Raw genomic sequence first — 22,630 nt, forward strand, 5'->3', positions numbered from 1 at the left:
GGTTATTGTCCATATAATTTGCTATTCACCAAGTACTAGTCTTCCAGATGGTTTTAGATAATTTACATTTTTGAAATTCCTACTGTACTTTATAAATATACACACAGTATTTATCACATTAAATTAAAGTATTTGTTTAAAGGTCTATCTCCTCAATGGGAGGCTGAGGCAGGTGGATTACATGAGGCCAGGAGTTCGAGACCAGCCTGGCCAACATGGCAAAACCCTGTCTCTACTAAAAATACAAAAATTAGCTGGTTATGGTGGTACACATCTGTAATCCCAGCTACTCGCGAGGCTGAGGCACGAGAATTGCTTGAACCTGGGAGGTAGAAGTTGCAGTGAGCCAACATGGCACCACTGTACTCCAGCCTGGTTGATGGAGTGAGACTTTGTCTCAAAATGAAACAAAAACACACACAAAAAAAGGTCTAGTTCTTCAAAACTTCTTTTCTTGAAATGTCACCATGGTCTTATTAGACAGGAAAAGCCTCTATGGCAGTTTGTTTCCCACCCTAGGTAACCATAATATAGCCCATATTTCTTTTCATACCATTATCTAAAAACAACAACAAAAAATAATAATGGAGATAAACCTAAATGGATAAACTCCTTTTTAAACACTCATTTATTGTTATTATTTTGTGGGAGAGGAGTGGGGTCTCGCTCTGTTACCCAGGCTGGAGTACAGTGGCGCGCTCTCATAGCTCACTGTAACCTCAAACTCCTGGGCTCAAGCTGTCTTCCCGCCTTAGCCTCCCAAGTAGCCAGGACTACAGGCACACACCACCATGCCTGACTTAATTCTCAAAGTTTTTGTAGAGATGGAGTCTGGCTATGTTGCCCAGGCTAGTCTCAAATTCCTGGCTTGAAGTGATCCTCCTACCTTGGCCTCCCAAAGGCATGACCCCCATGCCTGGCCACATTTACTTAAGTATATCTTTTTATTAAATTCAAATACAGTTTAAATAAAAGGGACAAATTTAGGGCCTTTGTAACTAGTAAACTATTTGTTTTTTTAAAGTTTTTCTACTGTTTTTAAATGTGAGGTAAGGTCATAATTTGCTTTATATTAGGTTGGTGCAAAAGTAATTGCAGATCTGCCTTTGAAAAGTACAAAATCTATTCGCTGTTACGTTAGGGCTCTATTTTGATAGTTTATTTTTACTTAGTAGTAGTCTAATGGGCCTTCAAAACTTGTTTAAGCATATTTATACATAATTATGTGCATCATCTTGTACTTTCTCACATTCATAAAGTAGATAAGAAAACTCCATAGGCATCAAGTGTAACACGAAGGACTTAATGTTGAATTTGTTGTGGAAATTGGCACAAATCTCAGTATAGAACATTGGTTAATTATTAATCTTACCAAATGCCTATCTCACTTTCCCTAACTCAGGTTATACTCAAGAAATACAAAGATAATTGAATTCTAATCTATGCTGACATAAAACTTGCTGCAGAAATTAACACTTAAAACTTGCAAATTATATTGTCTTAGCCCAGGCTGCTCAAACAAAATACCGTAGACAGGGTGGCTTAAACAACAGACGATTATTTCTCTGAGTTCTGGAGGCTGGAAAGTCCACAGTCATGGTCCGGCTCTGGTGAGGACCCTCTTGCTGGCTTGCAGATCCCTCCCTTCTTGCTGTATCCTCACACGGCCAAGAGAACGAGTTCTTGCCTCTTCTTACAGAGCACAATCCTGTCATGGAGGTTTCTACCCTCATGACCTCAATCTAAAACTGATTATCTCCCAGAGACTCCACCATCACATCTTGGGGGTAAGGATTTCAACATATGAATTTGAGGTGATGCAAACATTTAGTTCATAACACATATAAATTTTTTTTTTACTTTGCTCATGAATTATTAGTGCTACTGTTTTGTACTACTTGAAATGCAGAAAATGGGAATTAAATATATAGGATTTAAAACTGAATGTGTCAAGAAATTCAAGGTTATCTGATTCTCATGCCATCATGACTTGTTAGTTCATTTATTGAACAGGTAATTATTGAACAACTTAACTAGTTATACATACTTGATACTTAAGTGAATTGTATTATACATTTTACACATACTGTATATCAGTGAACAAATAAAAATCTTTTCTGTCATGGAACTTAATGCTCTAGGTAATAAAATAACATCTGTAAACTCACTTAAACTTATCACTAGCAAATGAAAACTTATTATTTGGTAATTTCTAGAATTGTCATGTTCAATTGCTTTAAGTATGGAGCCAAAAGCACTACAGATTGAGTATCCCTAATCTGAAAAATCTGAAATGCTCCAAAGTGAAATTTTTTAAGTGTCAGCATGACAGCACAAGTGAATTCCACACCTGACCCCATGTAATGGGTCACTGTCAAAATTTTGTTTCATGCACCAAATGACTGTATGAAATTACGTTCAGAGTATATATGGTGTGTGTGAAACATAAATGAATTTTGTGTTTAAACTTGGATACCATCCCCAAGACAACTCATTATGTATATGCAAATATTTCAAAATCTGAAATCTGAAACACTTCTGGTCCTATCTTGGGACCAGCATTTTAGATAAGGGATACTCAAGCTGTATTGAATATAATAAGATGTCATTGAAGTTGCCATTTTTAACTTCAGGAAAATTTTTAAATGGTGAAAGGTTAATTAGATTCTGTGAAGTATGTAAATTAATTCTGACTCTTAAAGTATACCGGGAGAGGCAAGTAGTTGTCTAGAGATTTGGGCTCCAGTACTGCTGTTAACTAGGTCAGTGATGTCCAAGTATTTGGTAATGTAACTGTTTTATGTCTTAGTAGTCCTCTCTAAAGAATAAAGATTGCAGTCAATATATATTAACTACCATTTATTAAACACTTGCTGTGTGTCCCAGGTGCTATGCCAAACATCTTACATAAAGGTTCCATCAAGCTCTAAAATTATAGGTATGAAATATCCCTGTTAACCTTTTGAGGACATTAGTGTATTAATCTTGAATCACTGAAAGATCTTGCTGCCCACTTCAGGTATATTATAAAATTAGCTTTAATCCCCTGGACTTAAGCAGAGATGTGGGTTCTGTGTATTTTCAAACGTCTGTGTTATATAGTACGATGATGTTTGATATTTTAAAATATTTATCTTCCCTGTCCTCCCCCTGCTTTTTTTTTTTTACAGCTACCTATACTACAGAAACATGGAATAACCCATGTAATATGCATACGACAAAATATTGAAGCAAACTTTATTAAACCAAACTTTCAGCAGTTATTTAGGTAAGAATTATTGCTATGATTTGTAAAACACTTAATGAAGTTTCATTTCAGGTTTTGTACCATCAGTTGTTTCTGTACATATCTAGTTTGTATAGATGGGTCATATAGTACCTAGTTTTTTAGAATAAATTTTACTTAAAATACTTAAATAATTTATGCCCATAATGCAGAATTCTAAAGGTTCAAAAGAGTGTATATTGTCAAGAAGTTTCTGGGAAAGTAAAAATAAAAAAAGAATTTAAAAATAATGTATACTGAAAAATAGGTTTTAGTGTACATTATTTTATCTCTTGAGGGATAAAGGAATTGAGTATCTAGGGGATAGGTATAGGGAAACAGCATCTACTGTTACCTCTTTATTGGGTAGTTTTCGAGTGTTAGGTTAAATTTATGAGCATAGTCTTACAGATAAACTTTTGTTTTTTTACATTGGCTTTCTTTTTTACTTTATATTTTTTGGAGATTGGTTTATATCGGTATGTATATCAAACTGCTTATTCTTTTTAAGTTGCATTGTAATCCATTGTATGGCTATACTAAAATTTATTCAATTAGTCTGTTAGACATTTAGATTGTTTCTGGCCTTGTACTAATATGTATAGCAGATAGTGACTATCATTGTACATATTACTCAATTTATATGTGAGCATATTGATAGGGCAAATTTGTAGAATTACTGGATATAAGAGTATGAACATTTTAAATTTTGATAGATGTTGCAGATTGTTTTCCAGTGCGTTGTATCAGCTTACATTCCCACTATCAAGTATGTGAGAGTGACTCTTCCCTTGGTATCTCTCCAAGATGGAATTATGAAACATTTTTAATTTCTCAAAGTCTAATGGAGTAAAAATGGTATCTCATTTGATGTTCTTATTTATCTTGTAAGTTCAGTTGAGCATGTAATGGTTTTTAATGTTCTTTAACTTCATTTTTAAAATAGAGTATATTACACTTGGTACAAAAGTGAAAGGTTATGTAAACATATATAATGAAAGTAACTCTACTTTTTCTCCTCTTAACCCAAGCCACCTTGCTCCTATCCTGGGAGGCAGCTTCTTCCTTCAATATCTATGTAAAAGTATATATGTTAAAAATATTTTAGGCCAGTGCGGTGGCTCGTGCCTGTAATCCCAGCATTTTGGGAGGCCGAGGTGGGCAGATAACCTGAGGTCAGGAGTTCAAGACCAGCCTGGCCAACATGGCAAAACCCCATCTCTACTAAAACAAAAATTACCTGAGCGTGGTGGCACATGCCTGTAATCCCAGCAACTCAGGAGACTGAGGCAGGAGAATTGCTTGAACCCGGGAGGCAGAGGTTACAGTGAGCCGAGATCACACCACTGCACTCCAGCCTGGGCGACAGAGCAAGACACTGTCTCAAAAAAAAAAAAAAAAAAAAAATAGCGCAGTGGCTTACACCTATAATCCCAGTACTTTGGGAGGCCGAGGAGGGTGGATCACGAGGTCAAGAGATTGAGACTGTCCTGGCCAACACGGTGAGACCCCATCTCTACTAAAAATACAAAAATTATCTGGGCGTGGTGGCATGTGCCTGTAGTCCCAGCTACTCAGGAGGCTAAGGCAGGGGAATCACTTGAACCTGGGAGGCAGAGGTTTCAGTGAGCCAAGATTGCCCCACTGCACTCCAGCCTGGCAACAGAGCAAGACTCTGTCTCAAAAAAAAAAAAAAAAAAAAAAAAATTTAATGCTCTGCTTTATTTTTAAAATGAAACCAATCTATAAATATCTGTAAATACAAGATACATACTCTAAAATACATTGTGTGAACATATAATAGAATACTGTGTAACCATGAAAAAGAATGAAATATATGTATGTGTTTGGATTTGATATGATCTCCAAGATAATGCATTATATGAACAAAGCAGGGTGTGGACCAATGTATATATTCACAATGTGTTGAGTAAATATATATATATTACATTCAATATATTTATTCTTAATATATGCATAGAAAATTTCTGGACCAACAGGCTAGAAACTTCATAGCGATTGCTTCTAAGAAGGAAAATTCAGGGCCTGTGATGGTAGAGGGACGTATTTTTCTTTCGTTTTTATTTTTATTTTTATTTTTATTTTTATTTTTGAGATGGAGTCTCACTCTGTCACCCAGGCTGGAGTGCAGTGGTGTGATCTTGGCTCACTGCAACCTCTGCCTCCTGGGTTCAAGCGATTCTCCTGCCTCAGCCTCCTGAGTAGCTGGGATTACAGGCATGCGCCACCACACCCAGCAAATTTTTTTTTTTTGGACGAGTTTCACTCTGTTGCCCAGGCTGGAGTGCAGTGGCGTGATCTCGGCTCACTGCATCTTCCGCCTCCCAGGTTTAAGCAGTTCTCTGCGTCAGCCTCCTAAGTAGCTGAGATTACAGGGGCCCACCACCACTCCCGGATAATTTTTTTTGTATTTTTAGTAGAGACGGGGTTTCACCATCTTGGCCAGGCTGATCTTGAACTCCTGACCTCTTGATCCACCCGCCTCAGCCTCCCAAAGCACTGGGATTACAGGCGTGAGCCACCGCACCTGGCCTAATTTTTGTATTTTTAGTACAGATGGGGTTTCACCATATTGGCCAGGCTGGTCTCAAACTCCTGACCTCGTGATCTGCCTGCCTCGGCCTCCCAAAGCACGGGGATTTACAGGCGTGAGCCACTACGCTCAGCTGAGGGACATATTTTTCATGGTACCCTTGGTATCCGTGGGGGATTGGCTCCAGGAACCCCCATGGATAACAAAATTCTCAGATGCTCAAGTCCCTTATGTAAACTGGTGTAATATTTGCATATAACCTGTGCACATTCTCTCATGTACATTAAATCATCTCTGGATTACTTCTAATACTTAGTACAGTGTAAATGCTGTGTGAATAGTGTTGGATTTTATTTTTATTATTTTTAGTGTTGTATTTTACCTTATTTTTTGTTAATGTTTTTGATTGTCGTCGGTTGAATCCATAGGTATGAAATTCTTGGATATGGAGGGCTGGCTGACTCTTTACTTTTGTAGTGTTTTTCTTTTTTTTACACCGTATTTAGTTTATTAAAACTAGTTATTAAAAAGGAATATCCCAAAACTGAATTTTTTTTTTTTTTTTTTTTGAGACAGAGTCTTGCTCTGTCATCCAGGCTATAATGCAGGGCTCACTGCAACTTCTGCCTCCCAGATTCAGGCAATTCTCCTGCCTCAGCCTCCCGAGTAGCAGAGATTACAGGCGTGTGCCACCATGCCTGGCTAATTTTTGTATTTTTAGTAGAGACGGGGTTTCACTGTGTTAGCCAGAATGATCTCAATCTCCTGACCTCATGATCCGCCTGCCTTGGCCTCCCAAAGTGCTGGGATTACAGGCGTGAGCCACTGCACCTGGCCTGAATTTTTTATAATTATGAAAGAAATACTTTTTTTTTTTTTTTTTTTTTTTTAAGACAGGATCTTTCTCTGCTGCCCAGCCTGGATTGCATTGGCGTGATCTCTGTTCATTGTAGCCTTGACCTCCCAGGCTCAAGCAATCTTCCTGCCTCAGCCTTCCAAGTAGCTGGGACCACAGGTGCACACCACTGGACCGGGCTAATTTTTTTTATTTTTTGTAGAGATGGGGTTTTGCTGTGTTGCCCAGGCTGTTCTTGAACTCCTGAGCTTAAGCGATCTACCCACCTCAGCCTCCCAAAGTGCTGGGGTTACAGGCGTGAGCCACCACACCTGGCCATGAAACACTTACTCTTTATAAGTACTTTGGAAGGTATGGAATGACACCAAGAAAAATATTTAAATCATCTACAATTCCACAATTCAGAGAAAACACTTGTTAACATTTGGAATATTTCCTTTTAAATCGTTCTCTGTTGCGTATGTGTATTTATGTATATACGTGTAGAATTATTAAAGAAAATGAGAATGTTGTATTTTAAAATATCAAACTGTATAAGGTGAAACTAATCTTAAGAAAAAACCAAAAAGCCAAAAAATCATACTATTCATTTCTAATGTGTGCAGACTTTTTGTTTTAAATTATAGTGTTGTTTGGTGCAGGTTCTTTATCCTAATGGAAGAACCATTTCTCCTTAAACTTTTACAATACTAGCTTCTTAGAGATTGATAGTTCTACTAGCAGTTCTTGACACTGAAAATGTTATGCATTAAAATATTTAATTTCATTCTGAGTTAACATTTTTCCCCTGAAGCATTATTTTATGTAACTGGAATACCCAATCATTTCAGGATACAGTCATTGTCGAAATTCTTGTAGGTTAAATATTGGATTTTCCTCAGATCCTGAGGTTCAGCTGTGTTTTTTTTTTGTTTTTTGTTTTTTGTTTTCTTTTTTTTTTTTTTTTTTGAGACAGAGTCTTGCTCTTTCACCCAGGCTGGAGTGCAGTGGCACAATTTCGGCCCACTGCAACCTCTGCCTCCCTGGTTTAAGTGATTCTCCTGCCTCAGCCTCCTGAGTAGCTGGGATTACAGGTGTGCGCCACCACGCCTGGCTAATTTTTATATTTTTAGTAGAGATGGGGTTTCACCATGTTGGCCAGGCTGGTCTTGAACTCCTGACCTCAGGTAATCCACCTGCCTCGGCCTCCCAAAGTGCTGGGATTACAAGCGTGAGCCACCATGCTCAGCCTCAGCTTCTCTGTATTAAAGTCCTGAATTCTTTGAAGTTGTTACCACCTAAATGATCATTGAAGAACTGTAATTTTTAATGCAAAATTGTTCTTAAAACTAATTTAATAACTTAGCTAATTACCTATAGTTGTGTTAATAAACAGTGGTCTTAGAAATGCTTAGAAATGGAAGTTTTTTACAAAATAAAATAAGCTAACATTTAAAATGCCTTACTTTTAGTATTTTGTAAAGTGTAAAATTCAGTATAGGTGCTCTCTCAGCTAGTTGTTTTTGTTTTTTTTTTTTTCCTTTACTAAAGATTAGTTCAAACAGTGAATGTTTGACTCATGGTTCCATAGATCATACCTTCCGTTTTTATTTGTTCCTTCTCTTAGACTTTGGACTTCCTCTGAAATGTCCTCTGTAGGTTTATGAGCAGGGGTCACAGGACCACTTAGAGAACAATCTTCTGGTCTTAGAGAAATTGGTAGAAATAAAAGAATAACATAACGATTACAGGTACTTTTGTCTTTATTTCTAGGTCCACTCTAATCTAGAGGAATGTATCTTCCTGCTTGTGATTTTTCTGTTTTAACCAGATGGTTCATTATATGCCAATAAAATATGTATTTATTTTCGAGAGAAGAATCTTGCTCTGTTGCCCAGGCTGGAGTGCAGTGGTCCAATCACAGCTTACTATGTCCTTGACTTCCAGGCTCGCACAATTCTACCTCAGCCCCCTTAGTAGCTGGGACTATAGGTGCACACCACCACACCCAGCTAATTTTTTAATATTCTGTAGAGATGGAGTCTCCCTCTGTTGCTCAGGCTGGTCTCGAATCCCTGGGCTCAAGTGATCCTCCCACCTTGGCCTCCCAAAATGCTGGGATTACAGGCATGAGCCATTGTGCCCAGCCTGATGGATTTTTTAAATACTTAAATATCAGAGATGTTAACATGGTGTTTCAGGTTTTAATGCCTTCAAGCAATGTAAAATCTACCACACAGTTCTTGGGAATATGATACTTTGAAAGTTGTTTTGCATTCTTGCCATGGTTACCAAGAAATAATGAGTTATTTTTTAAAAATATATTAAGTATTTTACTTAAAGTGTGCTTATCACAAAATACTCTATTTTCAGATATTTAGTCCTGGATATTGCAGATAATCCAGTTGAAAATATAATACGTTTTTTCCCTATGGTAGGTACCAGTATTTTTTAAATATCATTTAAAATTTATTTATGATTTGACTTCTTAGTTGTGCTTCTTTTTTTTTTTTTGAGACAGTTTCACTCTTGTTGCCCAGGCTGGAGTGCAATGGCGCAATCTTGGCTCACCACAACCTCTGCCTCCCGGGTTCAAGTGATTTTTCTGCCTCAGCCTCCCAAGTGGCTGGGATTACAGGCATAAGCCGCCATGCCCAGCTAATTTTGTATTTTTAGTAGAGACGGGGTTTCTCCATGTTGATCAGGCTGGTCTCAAATTCCCGACCTCAGGTGATCTGCCCGCCTCAGCCTCCCAAAGTGCTGGGATTATAGGCGTGAGCCACCATGCCCAGCCCCTTTAATTGTGCTTGTAAAGCTTACTACTTTTACTTTGCTATGACTGAAAATTATGTGATTGTGTTTTTAAAAGAAATAAATTTGTAGAAAATTTTTTTATGATCTTCAGGAATTTGAGGAATCATATTGTGAATGTATTAGATTCAAATTAAATTTTGGCTTCTTTAATTTTTTTGGACTTGTAATAGTTGTATTTGTAGCATTTTGGAAATTTGTGAATTGAAATAATTTTTATACATATAAATTAGGAAATTGTTTTCAATAGGTTTCATTTTGTTTCATTATATGCATTTATTTTATGCTTACATTAATCCACATATCTTTTGCCTCCAGACTAAGGAATTTATTGATGGGAGCTTACAAATGGGAGGTAAATAATATTTCCTTTCCTTAACTAATGTTTATATTTTGATTATTTGTTAATTTTTTAGTTGGTATTTGTCTTAAATGCAGGATATGGAAGTTACAATTATATGTAGTAGCTTACTCCCAAATTTGTATTTTCCCAATTACTTGTTTCATTTGGATAGGCTTTCTGGAGTATCCCTGTAGACTGTTTTCAAATTCTCTGTGAGCTTTCAGTTTCTTTAATAAGAGTCTGCTATGTTCTCTACACAGTTAATAATAACAAATTGTAAAGATTTGAAAATAAATATCCAAGTGATTATAATATATAAGGAGTTACTTTACTGTGGTTTCAGTATATTTCAGCTGCTGACTCAGGTGTTTTTCTATTAGAATAACGAATTCATGTTTTTCAGGAAAAGTTCTTGTGCATGGAAATGCAGGGATCTCCAGAAGGTATGAAGTTAGAAATAATCTTTCTTTCTATAACATTTAATTAATGGGTTGTATTTTCTGGTTGTTTTTAAAATTATTTTCCCCTCTTCAGTGCAGCCTTTGTTATTGCATACATTATGGAAACATTTGGAATGAAGTACAGGTAAGAAAATACCCTAAAACCTAGCCACAGTTTAAATTCTCATTAAAATGAAGCTTAATGGGAATGGTTTGGAAGTTTGAAGTTCTTATTCCCCTGATTATTTTTCATGTAGTCATGTTTGATTAGGCAGGCCGTTATTCCATGGTTAGTCTTAACCTAATTTATCTACTTGTATAGATATGCATAGGCTAATATGGAAATCCTATGGAAAACTACTTACCTACCACAAGGGAACTGGTTGGTATGAGTATAAAAACTCTTGACCACAAATGTTAGTGCTTGCCTTATTTAAAAGGCTAATTTATCATGTTCTCCTTTAACAATAGTTGGATGAAAAATTACCTAGGAATTGTTTGCAGCATCTATTTACAATTCAGAGTAGTCTTATCAAAAATAATCTTTTCCAAGCATTCTATATAGATTTTTTAAAAGATAGGGGGTGGTAATGAGCTTCTTGCCCCAAGACAAAGCAAAAGCCTGGCCAGTGTACAGTATTACCTTTCTCAGTTTTTCTTGTTCTACAAATTAGAAATCTTATAGTAATCATTGACACCTCTTTCTATTTCAGTCCCCTTTTATATTTAAATTAGAATGGAAAACTTTGCTTAAAAATATCTATTCTTAAAGGAATATTATTTGAATACAAATATTTATTTATTTATTTTTTTTTTTTTTTTTTTTTTTTGAGACGGAGTCTCGCTCTATTGGCAGGCTGGAGTGCAGTGGCGCGATCTTGGCTCACTGCAACCTCCGCCTCCCAGATTCAAGCAATTCTCCTGCCTCAGCCTCCCTAGTAGCTGAGACTACAGGTGCCCACCACCACGCCCGGCTAATTTTTGTATTTTTATTAGAGATGGGGTTTCACCATGTTGGCCAGGATGGTCTCGATCTCTTGACCTTGTGATCCACCTGCCTCAGCCTCCCAAGGTGCTGGTATTACAGGGGTGAGCCACTGCACCTGGCCAGAATACAAATATTTAATTGAAAAAAGATTAAACATGTATTGATGGACTTTATGTTTTATATATTGTTTTTATTATTTGGAATTTTGTCAGAACATTAATGTTGGAAATAACTTGTATTTGTTGGGTGTCTGCTATGAGCTCAGTACTATTATAGGCACTTTAAGCCTCATAACAACAAAAGTAAATAAACCTCTTTAACCAGTGATAGTATTTTGAGCTTGAACTTCTACTATATGCACAAAATGCTTACATTTTATATATTTATTTTAGAGATATGGTCTTCCTCTGTTTCTCAGGCTGGAGTGTAGTGGCACAATCATAGCTCACTGTAGTCTCAGACTTGAGGGCTCAAGTAATCCTCCCACCTCAGTCTCTCAAGAAGCTAGGACTATACCACATCACTGTGCCTGGCTAATTTTTAAGTTTTTTGTAGAGATGGGGTGTGACTACATTGCCCCAGGCTGGTCTCAAAGTCCTGGCTTCAAGCAGTCCTCCTGTGTTGGCCTCTCAAAGGATTGGGGTTACAGGCACGAGCCACTGCACCTGGCCACTTTACACTTACCTCCTATTCATAGTCGTTCCCCAAGGTAGGTGTTATTATACTCTTCATTTTACCAATGGACAAAATAGAGCTTAGAGAAGTTGAGCAACCTGCCGTAAGCATATAGCTGGTGAGCAAAGGAATTGTGATATTTAATCTCATCATGCTTTTTCCATTACAACTCATTACCCCTCTCTATTGCTAAGTTGTATGATTATGATTGATTCATTAAATAATGCTATCACATTAATATTCTTTTTCTGTTTTCAGAGATGCTTTTGCTTATGTTCAAGAAAGAAGATTTTGTATTAATCCTAATGCTGGATTTGTCCATCAACTTCAGGTAACTTCTCTTTTCTTCCTCTTTAAGGCAGTCGGAAGTAAGATATAAAATCTTTTGTACATGTAATTTAGGTGTACAGTTTACTTTGTGAATACTTAAAATTGCCATAATCTGACTACTTTGATCCTTTATTCAAGTTTATATCTCTATTTAGAAGTATTTTCTTGGCTGGGTGTGGTGGCTCATACCTATAATCCCAGCACTTTGGGAGAACAAGGCATTTGGATCGCTTGAGGCCAGAAGTATGAGATCAGCCTGAGCAACAAAGTGAGACCCAATCTCTAAAAAATAAAAAATAAAAAATAATTAGCCAGTCATGGTGGTGCATGGCTGTAGTCCCAGCTACTCAGGAGGCTGAGATGGGAGGATTGCTTAAGCCCAGGAGTTTGAGGCTACAGTGAACAGTGATTGTGCCTTTGCCTTCCAGCCTGGCCCACAGAGTGAGACCCCATCCCTAAAAAATTTAAAAAAAATTTTTTTCTTAAAGGCTGGCATTACCAAGAAAAAAGGGTTAAAGACACGTTATCAAATCTAAGGTAAAATAATTGCTGTTAGAAATGTCTTTGATTTTTTTTTTTGTTCATTTTTATCACACAGAGCATAAGACAGTTTTGATTCTAAGTATACTAACTATAACAGCTTTTTCTATTCTATGTTTATCTTTTCCATGTTGTTTCATATTTTGTTGATGCCTGGCAGATGCACTGAAAAAGATGATAAGTCTGTGAATTAACCTGATTAGACCAGGTTATTCAGTTTATTCCAAGAGGCAAAATCATAGGCTGCAGAATGTGCTCTGGCTAATTACATCCAATTATGTAGGAATAAAGCTCATGTTTCAACATCAAGAATATTTATTACAAAATATATTGTTGTAGTTACCAAGCTTTAAATTTTATTTTAATATTTAATTTACTTTTAATTTTTACTACATTCAAAAGAGAAACAGTGTCGTCTGTGTTCAGCCTGTTCATGTAAAATGTTTGTCTTCTAACTTTATAAGTTTCTTTGCCTTTTACCATGTTGTAGAAAACATTGTTTTTTTCATTTTTTTAAATGATTTTTTAAGCTTTTCTTTTTTTTGTGGATACACAGTAGGTTAGATGTTTTGATACAGGCATGCAATGTGTAATAATCACATCCTGGAAAAATAGAGTATCCATCCCCTGAAACATTTATCCTTTGTGTTACAAACAATCCAATTATGCTCTTAGTTGTTTTTAAATGTGTAAAAACATTCTTTTTTAAAATTAATTTTTGTATTTGAAAGAGTAGTGTATGCATATGTCTAAGAAGATTGGCCTGGCTCAGTGGCTCACGCCTGTAATCCCAGCACTTAGGGAGGCCAAGGTGAGTGGATCACCTGAGGTCAGGAGTTTGAGACCAGCCTGGCCAACATGGGGAAAACCCCTCTCTACTAAAACTACAAAATTAGCTGGGTGTGGTGATGCATGCCTGTAATCCCAGCTACTCAGGAGGCTGAGGCAGGAGAATCGCTTGAACCTGGGAGGCGGAGGTTGTGGTGAGCCGAGATCATGCCATTGCACTCCAGCCTGGGCAACAAGAACGAAACTCCATGTCAAAAAAAAGAATATTGGAAATGTCCTGATAGGTACATCTGTGTGAATATACCTGTAAGGTAACTGAAGTGGAATTGGTGGATTCCAGTGCATTTGAAATTTGATAGATGTTTCCAGATTGCCTCCAAAAAAGATGAAATAATATAAACTTATACCACCAGGAAACAAGGAGTGCCTATTTCCTCCAACTGCCTATTTCCTCCTACCCTAATTAATACCAGTAGCCAAAAATGATTTTTTTTTTTTTTTTTTTTGAGATGGAATCTTGCTCTGTCACCCAGGCTGGAGTGCAATGGCACCATCTCGGTTCACTGCAACCTCCACCTCCCAGGTTCAAACAATTCTCCGCCTCAGCCTCCCAAGTAGCTGAGATTACAGGCACGTGCCACCACGCCCAGCTAATTTTTGTATTTTTAATAGAGATGGGATGGCCAGGGGTGGTGGCTCACGCCTGTAATCCCAACACTTTGGGAGGCCGAGGTGGGTGGATCACCTGATATCAGGAGTTCGAGACCAGCCTGGCCAACATCGTGAAACCTGTCTCTACTAAAATTACAAAAATTAGCCAGGCGTGGTGGCAGGTGCCTGTAATCCCAGCTACTTGGGAGGCTGAGGCAGGAGAATCGCTTGAACTCGGGGAGGGGAGGTTGCAGTGAGCCGAGATGGCACCATTGCACTCCAGCCTGCAGAACAAGAGCAAGACTTCGTCACAAAAGAAAAAAAAGATATAGAGATAGGGTTTTGCCATGTTGCCCAGGATGGTCTTGAACTCCTGACCGCAGGTGATCCACTCACCTTGGCCTCTCAAAGTGCTGGAATTACAGGCGTGAGCCACCACTCCTGGCCCAAAAATGTTTTATCAGATTTTTGTGATCATTTGTTGGTGTTCCTCTCACCGGTTTGTAAGAGCTCTTTTTATATTATGGAAATCTATTTATAGCCTACCGATTTGAAATATCATTTTTATTTTGTACCAAATTCTGATATATCCTTTAGAGATTTGAAGTTTTCTTTTTTAAGGTGCTTATAGAATGGCTAGTTCTAGTTTTTGAACCGTTAATATGGTGACTTGAGTTACTGGATCACATTAGATTAGATTTCCTAATATTGAATCATCCTCTTGTTCCAGCAATGGATCCCACTTGGTTATGATAGACTGTTCTGTTAATGTATTGCTGGATTGTATTTGCTAATCTTTTTGTTCAGGATTTTGGAATCAGTTAAATAGTAAATTGGTTTGTCTTTTTTTTTTTTTTTTTTTCCCTGTACTATCCTTTTCTGGTTTTACTATCTCTATCACAGTGTTCTCATTTTTTAGTGGAAGCTTTCCATTTCTCTTTGTGCCATGGATCAATTTAAATTAGATTGGAGTTACTTGTCTCTTAATGCATTAGTATATGGCACCTGTGAAATATCTGACCATAATGTTTTATCTAATTCAGTTATTCATTATTTCATTCATTCATATATTTTGACAGTAGACCAATACTCAGACAACATTCTTCATTTGGTCTATCGGTTTGATTTTCTTTTCTTTTCTTTTCTTTCTTTCTTTCTTTTTTTTTGAGACAGAGTCTCTGTCTCAAAAAAACAGAGCTTCTGCTCTGTTGCCCAGGCTGGACTGCAGTGGTGCAATCTCAGCTCACTGCAACCTCTGCCGCCTGGGTTCAAGTGATTCTGCTGCCTCAGCCTCCAGAATAGCTGGGATTACAGGTGCCCGCCACCACGCCTGGCTAATTTTTGTATTTTTAGTAGAGACGAAGTTTCACCACATTGACCAGGCTGGTCTCAAACTCCTAACCTCAGGTGATCCGCCCGCCTTGGCCCCCAAAGTGCTGGGGTTACAGGTGTGAGCCACTGCTCCTGGCCTGGTTTGATTTTCTGATACTCCTCAGGTCACTTTGGATGTATTTATGATCTTCTGTGTAATCATTGATTTCATAAGAGTTCTACATAGAATTAAGGAAAATAATATCTTGTACTTTAATATCTTTTGGTTCTATTTTTTTTTTTTTTCTTCATCTGGTTAGTCCATGTTGTTTTTCTGTATTCTAATTTCTGCTTGCTTGGTACTTTGCTTTAGCGTTGTTTGCTGCTGCTGTTGTGAATTTCCTGAGTTGAAAACTTGGTTTCTTTTTATTCTTTCAAAAATTCAACGCTATTAATTATCCTCTTTGCATTGTGTTAGTCGCATGCTGCAGATTCTCATCTGCATTATTTTTATGTTATAGCTTGATATTCTGTGATTTCAGTTTTGGTTTTATTTTTTATCTAGTATGTGTTGAGTTTTTTTATTGTATAGGTGACTGGGTTTTAAATTTTTTATTTTTGTTCATATTTAGTTTTATTAGTGTAATCAGAGAATGTTTTGTAGTACTTGTATTTTTTGATGTTTTCTTTGTGGTTTAATATGTAGTTGTTTTCATGAATTTTATGGGCATTTGAAAAGAAGGTGCATTCTGTTTTCAGGGGATAAAGTTAAATATATTTGTCCACTTGATCTGTCTTGGGCTGAAATCAGTGAATTGAAATCTATTACTATATTGTGTTTATTTTTTCTTTATTTCCTCTTTTTTGGTTCTGCAAGTTTTTTTTCTGTACTTACTATTTGGTACATAAAAATTCAAGTTAGGTTTTTATTTTAGTTGTACCCTGTTTAAATTTCAGGGTGTTTTGTTTTTTTTTTTTTTTTTTTGAGACAGAGTCTTGCTCTGTGGCCCAGGCTGGAGTGCAGTGGTGCAGTCTCGGCTCACTGCAACCTCTGCCTCCTGGGTTCAAGCGATTCTCCTCCCTCAGCCTCCCAAGTAGCTGGGATTACAGGCATGCGTCACCAAGCCCGGCTAATTTTTGTATTTTTAGTAGAGACGGGGTTTCACCATGTTGGCCAGGCTGGTCTCGAACTCCTGACCTCATGATCCTCCCACCTCGGCCTCCCAAAGTGCTGGGATTACAGGTGTGAGCCACTGTGCCTGGATGAATTTCGGTTATTTTACCTTGCAATTAACCTGGTTTAATATTGTGAATCCTACTCTTTCTGTTTGCTTGCTACCTTTTGAGTTTTCCCATTCCTTTTCCTTCAAGCTTTCTAAATCACTTGATTTTAGATGCTTTTCCTCAATATAGTCTAGGATTGAGTTTTGCTATCAGATTTGGTATCATTATCTGTTTCCTAATAGGTGAATTTAACCCACTTTCATTTACTGAAAATGACAGATACAATCTTATCTATCATTGTTTCATATTATGCTTTCTGTTTTAAATGAATCCTTTTTTTAACCTTCTGCTATAGTTTAAAATTTTTTGGTGTGTTTATGTTTGTTACATAATTTTTAAGGTTTTATTTATTTACTTTTCCTTTTTTTTTTTTTTTTTTTGAGATAGAGCCTTGCTCTCTTGCCCAGGCTGGAGTACAGTGGTGTGATCTCAGTTCATTGCAACCTTTGCCTCCTGGGTTCAAGCAATTCACACACCTCAGCCTCCCGAGTAGCTGGGATTACAGGCATATGTCACCACATCCAGCTAATTTTTGTATTTTTTGTAGAGACAGGGTTTTGCCATGTTGGCCAGGATGGTCTCGAATTCCTGAGATCATGTGATCCACCCGCCTTGGCCTCCCGAAGTGCTGGGATTACAGGCGTGAGCCATGGCACCCAGCCCTTAATCCTACATTTAAATAGGATTCAGCCAATCCTTTTACCTGTTCCAGTGTCTTTATTAAACTCTTGGACTTTATTATTTTTAAAAATAGTTCATGGAAACGATATTCCCATGGAAACTATCCCTTTGCATGTTGGAAAATATTTTTCTGTTGCCCTTATATTTGAATGACAGTGGCTAGATATAAAATATGTATTTAATACTTTTTCCCTAATGATTTTGTACACAGACCTGATATTAAATATTTTTTGTTTGTTTTTTGTTTTTTGGAGATGGAGTCTCACTCTGTCGCCCAGGCTGGAGTGCGGTGGTACAATCTCAGCTCACTACAACCTCCACCTCCCAAGTTCAAGTGATTCTCCGCTTCAGCCTCCTGAGTAGCTGGGATTACAGGCACATGCCACCACACCCAGCTAATTTTATATTTTTAGTAGAGATGGGATTTCACCATGTTAGCTAGGCTGGTCTCAAACTCCCGACCTCTGGTGATCTGCCCTCCTCGGCCTCCCAAAGTGTTGGGATTACAGGTGTGAGCCACCATGCCTGGCCTAAATATTGTTTTAGAGAAGTTTGAAGGCAGACCAATTTTAAGACTCCCCACTTAGGTGAATTGAGTTGTGTCAGGAGAAGGTTGTCTAGATCAGCAGTCTCCAACCTTTTTCGCACCAAGGACCAGTTTCATGGAAGACAATTTTTCCACGGATGGGGCGGCGGGTGAGATGGTTTCAGGACAAAACTGTTCTATATCAGATCATCAGGCATTAGTTAAGGAGTGTGCAACCTAGATCCCTTGCATACCATAGGGAGGGATAGGTTTACCATAGGGTTTGCGCTCCTGTGAGACTCTAATGCTGCTGTTGATCTGACAGGAGGCGGTGCTCAGGTGGTAATGCTCCCTGGAGTGCCACTCACCTCCTGCTGTGTGGCCTGGTTCCTGACAGACGATGGACCGATTCTGGGGTCTGCAGTCCAGGAGTGGGGACCCCTCATCTACATGACCATAAGATGCTTTATCAAGGTGTATCCTGGTTTTTTGTGTTTTTGTTTTTTGAGAAGGGTCTTGCACTGTCACCCAGGCTACAGTGCAGTGGCGCGGTCATGGTTCACTGTAGCCTTGACCTCCTGGGCTCAAGTGATCTTCCCACCCTAGCTTCCTGAGTAGCTGGGACCACGGGTGCACACTACCACACCTGGCTAAGTTTTTTGTTTGTTGTTGTTGTTTGAGACAAAGTCTCACTCTGTTGCCCAAGCTGGAATGCAATGGCACGATCTTGGCTCACTGCAACCTCCGCCTTCTGGGTTAAAGCAATTCTTCTGCCTCAGTCTCCCAAGTTGCTGGGATTACAGGCATGTGCCAACAAACTCAGCTAATTTTTGTATTTTTTGTAGAGAGACTGGGTTTCACCATGTAAGCCAGGCTGGTCTGGAACTCCTGACCTCAGGTGATCTGCCTGCCTCGGCCTCCCAAAGTGCTGGGATTACAGGCGTGAGACCGCACACCTGGCTTAGTTTTTTAAAATTTTTGGTAGAGATGGGGTTTTGCCATATTTTCCAGGCTGGTCTCAAACTCCTGGGCTCAAGCGATCCTCCCACCTTGGCCTCACAAGGTGCTGGGATTACAGGCATGAGCCACTATATCCTACCAAGATGTATCTTGTTGATTGCTCTACATCAGTTTTTTTCTGAGTCATAGTGTGCCCTTACCACTTGCAAATTCAAGCCTTCCCTTATTTCAGAAAAGTTGTCTTCTATTGTGTCTTTGCCCTTTTGGTTGTTCTGTTTCTCTTTCTTTTTAGTATACTCCTTACCCCGGTATGGTTTATGTTCTCTTTTTTCTGTTATTTGCTATTTTCTCTGTAATTATTTTCAGCTTTGTTCTTTTTTTTTTCCACTTGATTTTTCTCATGTTTGTTTTCCATGTCCCATGCTGCATTGTTTCACTAAATATTTATTTGGCATTGTTTTAGTTAGGCACTGACAGTAAAGCAGAGAACAAAACAGACAATAATCCTTGACCTCATGAAACTTATTTAGTGGGAGAATCAGACAACAAACAAAATGTAGTAGGCCAGAAGTAATGAATCCAAGAAAAATAAGGCCATGTAAGGAGGGTGGGACAAGAATTGTATTTTTAGAAGGGTGGTCAGAAATGGGCTTACTAAAAAGTGATATTTGAACAAAGACCTGAAGAGATGCACGTATTTGGGGAGAAGCATTCGAGGTAGAGGAATAAGTGTAAGTGGTTTGAGGTGAGAGCATAGTTCTTAAAAGATACTCATTTCATCATAGGGCCAGTCCTCTCATGACCTCATCCCAACTTAATCACCTGCCAAAGTCCCCACATTAAGTGTTTGGACTTCAACATATGAATTTTGAGGGGAATGCAAACATTCAATCCCATAACTGCCATATTTTCTTTGATTAATTTATTCATAGTTTTCATCTGCTTCATGGTATAAGTTTTATGGCATTTTCTTTATGACATTTGGTTATACTCTTGCTTTTCTGTTTTTGTTTTGTTTTGTTTTGTTTTTTCTTGCAAAATCTTTGAGTAAGACCTAACTGGTTCCTTTTTGATTATTGGTCATCTTTGAACTGGAGGTATTCGTCTTAGATCAGCTATTTACCCAAGAATAAAATTGTGGGAAAGGGGCCAGAGGAGTGGTTGGGGAAGGCAGACAGCTTGAATTTTCCCAGGTTCCTTTGGTGGCACGAATCAGTGAGTAAGAAGCAGAGCGCCTTATATCACAGGTTTATTTTGTTTAAATTGATAAACACTGATTCATGTTAGAATCACCTGGGGAATCCTTACCCATGCCGATGAAATGAAAATCTGTGAGAGTGGGGCCTAGGTATATAGGTTTTAAAGTGCCTCAGGTGATTCTCATGTATATCCAGGCTAGAATTGCTGATTTAGCCTTTACTTTTAGCTATCCAAGATCAACTGATGCTTGGCTACATGGAACCAAATTTCTCTTCCACCTTACCATACTTACAGCCTGCTGCTTGCAAAAAATGGCAGGTGTAGGTGTTCACATTTTCCTTAATATGTCCCACCTTCTCCCATAGGCCATTCATATTTCCTGACTTTGTCATACCATGCCAGGGCTTGTTGGTTTTATTTTAGGTCACCTTTTTTAGCGAGCTATGAACTATACCTACTCTGGCCCACAGAGGAGTTATCTGTTATGCCTAGCTTAGGATGGTTCTATTTTTTTTTGAAAATTTTATTGTGAAATTATAATATAGAAAATGCATAAAATGTAAATAAACATCCATGTAACTATTGCCGAAGTACAGAAACAGAATGTTTACCAGGACACCAAAAGCCTTTTTCATGCCGCTTCTCAAGCACAAATCTGTTTCTCCCTCCGTAAAGTAACCACTATCCTGACCTAGCTGGTAATCAATTCCTTTTCCCCTCATTCTTCTCATTTTCAGGGTAATGGATGTTTCCTAGTTTCATCAAATGTTTTCCTTGTTTTCAGAAAAGAGAAACAAAAATGGCTTTATCCTTCTATCTATAACTGGAAGCAGAGGACTATTGAGATTGCCAATTTAGGTTTTTGGTGTTTTGGGGGGTTTTTTTAAACAGATGAAGTCAGAAATATTATTGTTAATGCCATACTGACTGGCAGTTCAGCATGCAGTACCCTAGCACAGGCTATTAGCCGGGCTTGATTTATAGTTATCAGTAGTTCTGAATTTATGAGACAGGAATTTTAAACTTCCATTTCTCTTCAAATAATATGGCACTAGATTTTTCAGTACAGACGAAGAATACCAACAGTGTATACGTTTATCACTATTTTGGGTATCCAAGAATGTAAATATATAATTAAGTTAATTAACTTTTTTTTTTTTTTTTTAGGAATATGAAGCCATCTACCTAGCAAAATTAACAATACAGATGATGTCACCACTCCAGATAGAAAGGTCATTATCTGTTCATTCTGGTACCACAGGTAAGTATTTTTTTCTTTTTGGAGAAATTTGAGAAGAAAGATAATGAAAGGTGGAGAACTTGCTACAAGTTACACTGAACACTTTAAATTGTTTAGAAAACTTGTTAAACTATTGAGCTAATTCCAAAAGGATTCATTTTATAATGAATAAACGTGTACTATAATAAGCTTAAGTCTTTTAAGTAGTAGTACATCCGTGTTGTAAAGATTAAAATAATAAGAATCTGGAGAAGGGGCCCTAAACACGCTTAGGTGATCTTATTAAAAGTAGAGAGTGGTTAATACAGCATGTAGCATGGCTCATGTGAGCTGTTTTTCTCTTGCCATCAATATTTCCATCCTTTCCTCCCTCTGTTGCTATTTCAGAAGTACCCTAAGCCCCTTATTTTCAAAGTTAATCCAAGCGTGCTCTCAAAATCTTCCTTTCCCAAGACCTTGCTACCTGTGTTTATCACCTTTGTTTCTCTCCCAACAAAACACACAAGGCATTTTTAATTTATTTCCAGTTTTTCTACCCCGCAGTTCACTTCAACCTTTGAACCAACAGTTACATAAGGTAGTAAGAACAGCTTATATACTTAGTTAGCACTGACCTGGAAATTGAGGACAGGTGATCTGATCCACAAATATAGAACTCTTTGCACTCTACTGCACTGCCCATAGTGAGTAATATGACTGTATATTCATCCCCAAGGCTCAGCTTCCTAATTGTCACTGACTTTTTCCTTTCCTTTGCCACATCTATCTAATAATTGCTTTCCACATCCTATAGGGTCCGTTTTGTCCGTATTGTTAACATGCCTTCCTTTTTTTAATAGTGACCTTAATCTAGTTCAGGTCCGGATTTGCCTCCTTTCCAAACTCTTGTTATTTGGTCTGTTCTGTACATTGTGGCCAGACTTATTCCCATGAAAGATATTTCTAATATTGATATTTTTCCTTTGCCAAAGCCTCCTTTGGCTTCATTCCTACAAAATTTATAGAATGCCATATGCCCTTCTGATTTTTTGGTTTCTTTCTCTCATTGTTCCTCTTTATGTCTGCATTTCAGGAAACAACTGCTGATGGTTTCCTGTGTGTGTCTTCTTTTCCCTACCTAAAATGCATCACATTTAGTCTCCCTATTCTTGGTTCATATGTCATCTCCTCAGGAAGACATGATTATTAATGCACTCTTCCTCTAACC

At 37.8% G+C, this 22,630-nt stretch overlaps 1 protein-coding gene across 1 annotated transcript in view; it reads left to right on the forward strand.

Annotated features, from left to right (window-relative positions):
- STYX (serine/threonine/tyrosine interacting protein) overlaps positions 1-22,630 on the forward strand; it is a 43,897-nt gene that overhangs the window by 16,428 nt on the left and 4,839 nt on the right. The window contains exons 4-10 of the mRNA XM_054448634.2: positions 3,171-3,268; positions 9,028-9,088; positions 9,784-9,820; positions 10,212-10,251; positions 10,343-10,393; positions 12,170-12,242; positions 21,351-21,444. Coding sequence (XP_054304609.1) covers positions 3,171-3,268; positions 9,028-9,088; positions 9,784-9,820; positions 10,212-10,251; positions 10,343-10,393; positions 12,170-12,242; positions 21,351-21,444 — 454 coding nt within the window. The remainder of the gene's footprint in view (positions 1-3,170; positions 3,269-9,027; positions 9,089-9,783; positions 9,821-10,211; positions 10,252-10,342; positions 10,394-12,169; positions 12,243-21,350; positions 21,445-22,630) is intronic.

Source organism: Pongo pygmaeus, chromosome 15, assembly GCF_028885625.2.
Source record: "Pongo pygmaeus isolate AG05252 chromosome 15, NHGRI_mPonPyg2-v2.0_pri, whole genome shotgun sequence".
NCBI lineage: Eukaryota > Metazoa > Chordata > Mammalia > Primates > Hominidae > Pongo > Pongo pygmaeus.